Source organism: Rhamphochromis longiceps, linkage group LG1 (genome assembly GCF_057381845.1).
Source record: "Rhamphochromis longiceps isolate RC_006_pf linkage group LG1, R_longiceps_female_GT1.1, whole genome shotgun sequence".
NCBI classification, from domain to species: Eukaryota; Metazoa; Chordata; class Actinopteri; order Cichliformes; family Cichlidae; genus Rhamphochromis; species Rhamphochromis longiceps.
Window position 1 is genome coordinate 2,806,238 of NC_140557.1, and position 8,635 is coordinate 2,814,872.

At 43.9% G+C, this 8,635-nt stretch overlaps 1 protein-coding gene across 1 annotated transcript; it reads left to right on the top strand.

Moving 5' to 3' along the window:
- The first annotated feature begins 4,069 nt into the window (after window positions 1-4,069).
- On the top strand, window positions 4,070-8,032 carry LOC146678090 (forkhead box protein B1-like). Its single transcript, XM_085402677.1, has one exon. The coding sequence runs from the start codon at window positions 7,022-7,024 to the stop codon at window positions 7,943-7,945; it is 924 nt and encodes a 307-aa protein (XP_085258803.1). The 5' UTR covers window positions 4,070-7,021; the 3' UTR covers window positions 7,946-8,032.
- The last annotated feature ends 603 nt before the right edge of the window (window positions 8,033-8,635 follow it).

Sequence of the window (8,635 nt, forward strand, 5' to 3'; positions counted from 1 at the left end):
AGGATTGAGTGCTCAGCACTGTTGGTTTTTGTCAGATGTTGAAGGGGCGTTAGCGTCTGGAAACAACCAGCAGACTTTAAACTGAGTGACGGTTCAAATGTAAATGTGTCGCTGTTGGCGGGACTGAGTCGTAAGCTCTTCGGTCTAATCAGAGCCGAGAGTTTCTGCCATGTTTAAAAGTTAATTTCAGAGGTAATGACTGCTGAGCTCCCGCTAATACGCCACCGCTCTGAAATCCAGCACGAGGAGGCCGAGCCCGTCTGTCCTCATTACAGGCAGCAGAAACATCCTCATCGCTCCTCTATTTAATTGAGCTGCAGAAATGCAGCATCAGGAGGACTTGGGGATAAATAGGAAGCGTTCCCATTGGTCCCACAGAGGAGCTATTGATGTTCCATAAATCCCAGTCAGGAGAAATTTAATTGAGTTATACCACACTGAATTACCTTGCATCTAAATGGCACCCAGATCCAAGCAAATGGAATAATTAGGCGCCGGACAAAATGTTAGGGAGCGCTATCCCGAGCGACGAGGCGGCTGCCGATATTCATGCATGTTAACGCGATCGGCTGCATTTATGAAGAAGCTAATCAGGTAACAGGGCCGAGCAGGGAGCACTTCACAAGCTCAGAGGAGGAAGACGCTGAAAATAACGATCCACACTAATCCTCCAGCTTCACAAATACCACGGCCACATTTAGACTTTTAATTTATGTCATGATGTCTGTGGAGATTTCACTTCGTCACATGATCTTCAGCAGATGGTGGAAACTTTTTAAATGTGTATGTTGGAGCATCGGGTGAGAGGACGCACTGAAGCTCCTTCCTGCCGCAGGAAGGAAAGTAAATTTCTTGTAGACCACTTCTGCGTTCAGACGCATATCACCTCTGCCCTCCAGTATATCTCATGATTTATCAGAAAGCATGAAATCATTTGTCTTTTCCCAAGTTCTGTTTATTAGCTTGCGTTTGTTAGCAGTGGCCTCACTAATCACAGATGTTCCCACCTGCAGTGATCAGGCTATAAGACTCCATCCTGGGAACCCGCCGTGCTTCCACGGAAGCAGGATGACCTCATAAACCAGCGCTGGATCGGAGGTGGGTTTCAGAGTGGCTTGCAGATGTGGGCGGGATAAAGCAACTTTAGTGGCCCCTGTTAAAGAGAATATCAGCTGATCTGGTGCGACTGTTGCAGAAACTGACCTCATGTTGCTCCTGAACATTTTTGTAGTTGTTTTTGGCCTTTTGTAGTTCTTTGCTCCTCGCCGGGTTTGTTCAACCCGGTGTGTTTATGGGTGATTTTGGCACCTTTCTGTGTATTTTCTCTGTGGGATGGTTGTTTTGTTGTTTTATCTGCTGTTTTTAATATAACTTTATTAAAATTTGATAAATCCACAATACAATGAAATCAATAATAGGGGAACACTCCCCGTCCTTCATACTCCACTTGAACCTGACCATTAAAGGAGTCAGGACTAGTTTGGCACTTCCGGGGTCCAAAACAGGAATACTGGGTGCACTTTGGAGGAGATTTGAGAAACAGAAACAAACGAGTCAAATTAGTGAACTTTAGCATTTATATATAGACTTAATAGGTTTCTACGTTAGTCAGCCGTGGCTCAATTTGCTGTCCACTCTGTGCTTTAAAAAAAATACTGCCGTGAAAGAAAAAGTTAGAAATGGCACAGAGACAATGCCTCTCCTCGCTAAAGCTCAGGTACACTTCAAGAACACTCAAACCAAACTTGATTTCCTCATTAACGGTGCTTCTCAGTATTAATCGGATGTTTCCCATCAGGGTAAAAAGGTCCAAACCAGCCGCTGCAGGAAGGAGCTGAAGATGAAACACGAGAATTTGATGATAATAAAAAGTCCAGGATAATGCCTCGAGATTGAAAGGAGCCTTCCTGGACGTCGTCTGCGACATCTCGCTGTGACGCGGCAGCATTTTGGCAGCCCGATGGAGTAATAATCTGTCAGTGTGGCTCTTAACGAGCGCTGACGCCTCATTCGCTGCTCTTAACACGCTAATCGCCTCACTAATTAGCAGCAGCTCTCCTGAAGGCCGCTGCTCGTTTACTAATCAGCCTCCAATCTGCTTAATCAGCGATTTAATTGAAGTGATCGCCTCCCACAGGCAAAGAACCACTCGAGCATGAGAGAGCTGGGAATCGAACCTGCAACCTCAGTCTTTAACCCAGGCTCAATGGCCTTTGACCTTCAGATTTTAACAGTTATATATATATTTTTTTTTAATATTTTTGATCAGTCCTTTAATTTTCGCATTCTTTGTGGTGAGTTGACTGTCTGTAGTAATATTGGGATAGTGGAGTGTCTGTTTAGCCCCGCCCAAGCCGCTGTGTCCAAACACTATAATTGAGTGATTTACATTGTTTTGAATTGTGTCCTCCTCCTGATAAATCAGCAGCTCTAATGGAGGCCAGCAGCTCCGACTGGGGGTTGGAGGAAGGTGGGGGGACGGTGGGCGACGTGCTGGGCGGTAACAGCTATGACACGTTCGGTGGCACCCATTCATTCATTTCATAATAAGGGCCTGGCAAATCTGCGGCGGTGGGAGGGTCGTCATTAATCCGTCACAAATTGGTGCCTGGATGAGGAACATTTAGAGGAGAAACACGGGTTCAGGTTAATGAGTTTGTGTCAACGTGACAGAAGAACCACAAACAGATTTTTACTTTTTTCCTGTTTGTCGATAAAAGTCCGAAACAGAAATTTCCTCTGAGCTTCTGGGTTTTTGTTTCCCGACACCATTTGAAATATATGTTTGAAAAATAACAACAGTTGGGCAAAAAGAAGATGATTATTTGGAAAATGGGGGGTATTAGTTTGCAATGTGCGCACATTTATCGGACCTGGAAAGAGCAGGACTGGTTTTAGAAGTATGGACGTGTATTTGCAGAAGTTTGGATGTTACCACAAAGATTCAAAGCTCTGTTTGTGACATGAGACGAGGGTTTGGGTCAGTTTAGGATCATATTCCAATTTTAGGGTTAATGTCCCAGGAATGCATTGTGTTAACGAAGGTCCTCACAAAGACAGCTGTGTGTGTGTGTGTGTGTGTGTGTGTGTGTGTGTGTGTGTGTGTGTGTGTGTGTGTGTGTGTGTGTGTGTGTGTGTGTGTGTGTGTGTGTGTGTGAGGTCGTGCTTATTTCCTGAGTGCAGCTGAAGTGTTGGTAGATGATGAGAAGCGTGCTCAAGTACCACCGCCACTGCTGCTCTGCATTTTGAATCCCCTCAAACACACACACACACACACACACACACACGTATGTTTTTCTGCCTTTGTGGGAGCCTCAGTAACATAATGCATTCCTGGGACGCTAACCCTCAGCCTGAACCTGAACCTTAAAACCAGACCTTTGATGCTCTATCACAGAGTGAAGATCTCCTCGGGTTCTGCAAATGTCCCCGCAAAGTTTGAAACGTGAACGGGTCCACACAAAGTCAGATAAATGACAACACACCCCCACATGTAAAAGTGATGGGGAATGTGTAGTCCCTCATTTTTAAGAGCCCCCACCCCCCATTAAAAAGAAATCACGGGAACACCCCTGGAGAGTACAGCATTATAGCTGAATAACATCAAACCTTTTCATACTGAAAACAATTTTACATGAACTGATTTGAAAGCAGATGTTAGAAGATTTGTTCTGATAAATGTTTGGTGGCATGCCGTCTTTGTTCAGAGCTGAGACAGAAAACCTCGAACATGTCAGGGAACATGTTGGGGAACATTTCAGTGGACCGTGGGGATGAAACCTGAACAGGGTTAGGTGTTCCTCCTCTTCCTCCTCTGCTGTCGGCTGCTTTGAGCTCTGCTTTAGTCAGTTAACAGAGCCGTTAATGAGAATCCTCCTGCTGCTAATTAACTGCAGCCGGCTGAATATTTATACCTGCTGATGATTGTTATCGTCATTGCAGGTGCTATTAATGTTTGCATCACAAACCTGTAAGTGATAATAATAATAATATTAGAGGTGGTGTTTAATTCAGTTCAACTTTATTTATCTCAGTCAGAGGTGAGACCAAAACAGCTTCAAAAGCTCCCGGCTGTACCTGCCAATAGTGATCAATACATTGATTCATTAATAGCATTAAAAGTGAAAAGGCTGTTCTTCCCTTTACTTGTAATTCTGATATTATTTGTCTGTTTTCAGTGTAAATATAATTAATAAAGCATATTACGTAACGAGGATTAATTATGATAATTGGGATTACAGCTTCAGCAGGTTAGGAGAACCTTTAAAATGTGTTTTTCATTTGCTCACATTAAATAATAATAATAAAAAAAATGTAAAAACCACTGCTGCAGAAAAAATATAAACTGGCTCATTCAATATAGTATGGATAATTTTTATAAGAATGAGTCGTATTTATTGCATTTGTATTCAATATTTATTATGTTGGATATTACTTTTAAGTGAACACTGATTTTTTTTTTTTACAAGAAAAAATTGTTTTGTCAAACATTTTAAACTAAATATACATTAAAACAGTTTTTATTTTATATAAAAAAAAAACAGCGCTCAAAGAGTTTTCAATAAAACCTTAAGAGGAAGCAGTGACCTAATTTAACTAAAACTATCACACTGACCATAAAATCTGCAGCTACGTGCTGAATATTATCAATAAGTCATAAATCACAGAACTTATTACATTCAGCACCAAAATAAAATCACATCATAAAAAACTGATTTTATCATTTAAATTCTTTTAATCAGTTTTTGAAAACTAAATTTATTTTATTTGTATTTAAGTCACCAGAAAAATTAAACTCACAGCCTAATGCAACATGAATGAATGAAATCATAAATGATGATACAAGAATTAAATGACACTGAAATGAATTTTCATCAATTTAAAAAATAAACAAAAAAACCTAAAATGAAAACACCTAAAATGCACTGAATAAATAAAATAAAATATAAATAAAAAACAGAGAATAACTAAAGTGATGAGCACCAACAATAAGAGTAACTGGAATAAATGATAACAGGAAACTGAAACTAGAAAATGAAATGACCAAAATCAAAAATATTAAACAGGAAACAAGTGGAAACAATAAAAAACACAATATAATTCTGTATGAAACCCTCTCATGTCACATTATCAGCTCACAGGTCAAAGGTCAGACGTGTGAAAGTAGCTGTTTGGTGTCACCCCCTCCCTCCTCTGGGACTGTTAAACCCCGGGGCTCCTCCAGTTTAATCCTCCTTCTGCTGCACTTTAACTGACACGATGAAACGATGAAGAACAAAAAGAAAACAATGGACATGAAAGCAGCCGTTACGTCAATAATTAATGACCAAAATATGAAGAAGAAAATCAGATTTAATGCTGCAGCTTTTTAGAGTGATCATTAGTTTTGTTTTGAAGAAACAACTTTAGTTTTTACTGATAACTGATCGTATTGTAAGATCATAAAATCAGTCAACAAATTAACTCATCATCAGATGATTCTTGCACAAAAATGACTTGAGAATATATCAAGTCTCAGAAATAAGTTCTGCAAATAAATACATTTGGTAAAACATTTTTCAGTGTTAATATAATAATAATAATATATGGCAATATATCTGCTAGACTATTTCCTTTATTTTAAAACTGACAAGTCTTTTTTCAGGATGATGAAATCATTCTGTCTCTTTAACGATCAATAAGATTTTTAATTGTAAATTACTAGATAAAATAAATGTATGTGCTACAAATATCAGATATTAAGATTATAATACGTTAATTAAATTGCATTATATTAGAGTTATACTGACAGATCAGTTCAGATGAAAAATGAAGCTTTGCTGAGTAAAATAAAAATGATTAAGAACTTTAAGGCGGAACCTTCAGATCCATCTGAGGAAAAAAGACTCAAAGCTTTACAGGCTCCTTAAAAATATCTGCCTATTATTTTAGAAAAAAAAGATAAATGTGGCATTTGGGCAAAAACGGGAGAAAAAAAGCAAAAAGGGTTAATCGTATGAAATTAATCGCAGAAATTATAAACTCATTGTTTAAAGTTCAGGGTTGTTGTTTCCACACAGAGCTGTGGATAATAATTATAACAATAATTTGTTTAAATTTCGTGGAAATTCCCTTTAATTCCGTAGTTCAAGGAAAGTGGAAAAACAGGAGCTTATTAAAGGAGTTTCTCTCCCACAGTGAGAGAAGTCTCGTCTTCATCAGCTCAGACTCTGTGAAAGATACCTGGATGTTTGGAGAGAAGCTTCGTAACGGTTCTGTGAACAGAGACAAACGACAAAAAGACAAATAAAACAAATTAAAGCGCTCACACAGCAGCTCTCAGCGGCTCTATTAGTCAATGCAAATTGGTGCGAGAGGCCACAAACAACCCCCCGACACACACACACACACACACACACACACACACACACACACACACACACACACACACACACACACACACACTGCGCGTAAAACGGTGCCAACACACCTCCGCTCAGCGCACACGTTCCCGACAGTCGTGCTCCTCTCTTTTGCTCTTTCTCCGCTGCAGCTTCAAATGAAAGACTCGTGTCGGTTCACCGTGTAAATGACAGCACGGTGTGCCCCCCGCTTCCCCCTACACCCCCGCCTCCCTCCTCCTCCTCTTGGCTGTGATCATGTGATGGCGCAGAAGTGGCCCATTAATGAAGCTCCTCACCGGGGGTCTTTTCTGCTCCTGTCACCGCGCACGGGACAGATCTGAGAGGGGCATGGAAGAGGCAGCAGCAGCCGCTTAGCGCAGCTCACCAGCGGGCAGCAGGAGGACGGACACCGCGCTGCACCTGCCACCCAAGCGGAGGAGAGGAGGAGCACCCACCGCTTCAACTTCTCCCAAAGTTTCGCTACCAGCTGTGCGTAAAAACTGGGAGCATGCGTCCAGGACAGCCGGCGGTTTCCGTCTCATGCGTAAAGGCGCAGTGAAGAGTTTGGAGAAAGTTTCCGAAAACAAAGCGAAGAGAGGCTCTTCTGACGGGATCCCGGTCCGGCTCGGCAGGACAAAATGCCGCGCCCCGGGAGGAACACGTACAGCGACCAGAAGCCTCCGTACTCGTACATCTCCCTGACGGCCATGGCCATCCAGAGCTGCCCGGAGAAGATGCTCCCACTCAGCGAGATTTACAAGTTCATCATGGACCGGTTCCCGTACTACCGGGAAAACACGCAGCGCTGGCAGAACTCGCTGCGCCACAACCTCTCTTTCAACGATTGCTTCATCAAGATCCCCCGTAGGCCGGACCAGCCCGGCAAGGGCAGCTTCTGGGCTCTGCACCCCAGCTGCGGTGACATGTTCGAGAACGGGAGCTTCCTGCGGCGCCGGAAACGCTTCAAGGTGGGCAGCATGCAGGCCGCGGACCCGCTGGCCGCCAGCAAGCCGCAGGATGCGGCGCACTACCTGCAGCAGCAGGCCAAGCTGCGGCTGAGCGCGCTGCACGCAGCCGCGCACCTCCCGCAGATGCCGGCCGGATACAACCTGAGCTCCGTCTCGCAGCCGTCCAGCTTCAAGCACCCGTTCGCCATCGAGAACATCATCGCCAGAGAGTACAAGATGCCCGGCGGACTGGCGGCCTTCTCCACCGCCGGGTACCCGCTGCACAACCAGCTGACCCCGGCCTGGCCGCACATGTACGGCTCCGGAATGATGGAGACTGCGGCCCCCATCTCCATGGCCGCCAGCGACTACTCGGCCTACGGCATGCCACTCAAGACCATCTGTCACGGCGGGCAGACGCTGCCCGCCATCCCGGTGCCGATCAAACCCTCCCCAGCCTCGGTACCCGGCCTGCCGGGGCTGCCCGCGCACATTCCGGCTTTCCTCGCGAACTCGCCCCAGTCTCTGAGCCCCACCTCCCCGCAGACAGCCACCGGCCAGAGCAGCCCGGGCGGCCCCGGAGAAGCGCTGCAGTCCGCGGTGGCGGTGCACTGACGGGGGCTGCTCCGCTTTTTCTATATTTAAAAAAAAAAAAAAAAAAAAAAACTTCCACCGCAGAGAGTTTAGGAAACCGCAGGCTGACCTCTGACCTCCACAGAATTAATCAAAATGATCGACTGGCTTTCTTTTCCACCGAGGTCAGAAACAAATTTGCTCCACATTCCTTCGCTTCACCGTGACTGAGTTTAACGGCTCGGTGGATCCCGCACAGACAAATTATCCGGATCTTTTGTGTTTGCAGCCTTTTCTTCTCGGACTCAAAGAAACCCTCAGATTAATGACTCCAGAAGATTTTTCTCCCTCTTGAGCCTCTCCGTTTCTTTTCTGCCCCCAAAACAAAAGTTAAACCTAAAAGGAGGTTAATTTGATCCCATTTGTAAAACTCAAGAGGAAAATCTGCCTAAAGAAGCCGGCAGGCGTGTGAACAACCAAATATGTCCCCGCTGTTTTTTCCTTTCTCAATCGAGTTTATTTTGTAATAATCGATATGAACAATCGCAGAGAAGATGAAACGTAAAAGCATATATTTATGTCACAGTCTAAAAACCCACCGGAGAGGTTTGAATGCAAGGATCTATGTCTCTGAAGCACTTTTTAAAGACCAACTTTAGATGTTTTTTATTGAGTAGCGAGGCCATGTTGGTTTGATTTAAAGGTTTGGTGTTACAATGAGCCGCTGTCTGT

Bases quoted from the DNA above. Each gene is read 5' to 3' on its own strand.
- LOC146678090 (XM_085402677.1), top strand. From the start codon at position 7,022: ATGCCGCGCCCCGGGAGGAACACGTACAGCGACCAGAAGCCTCCGTAC.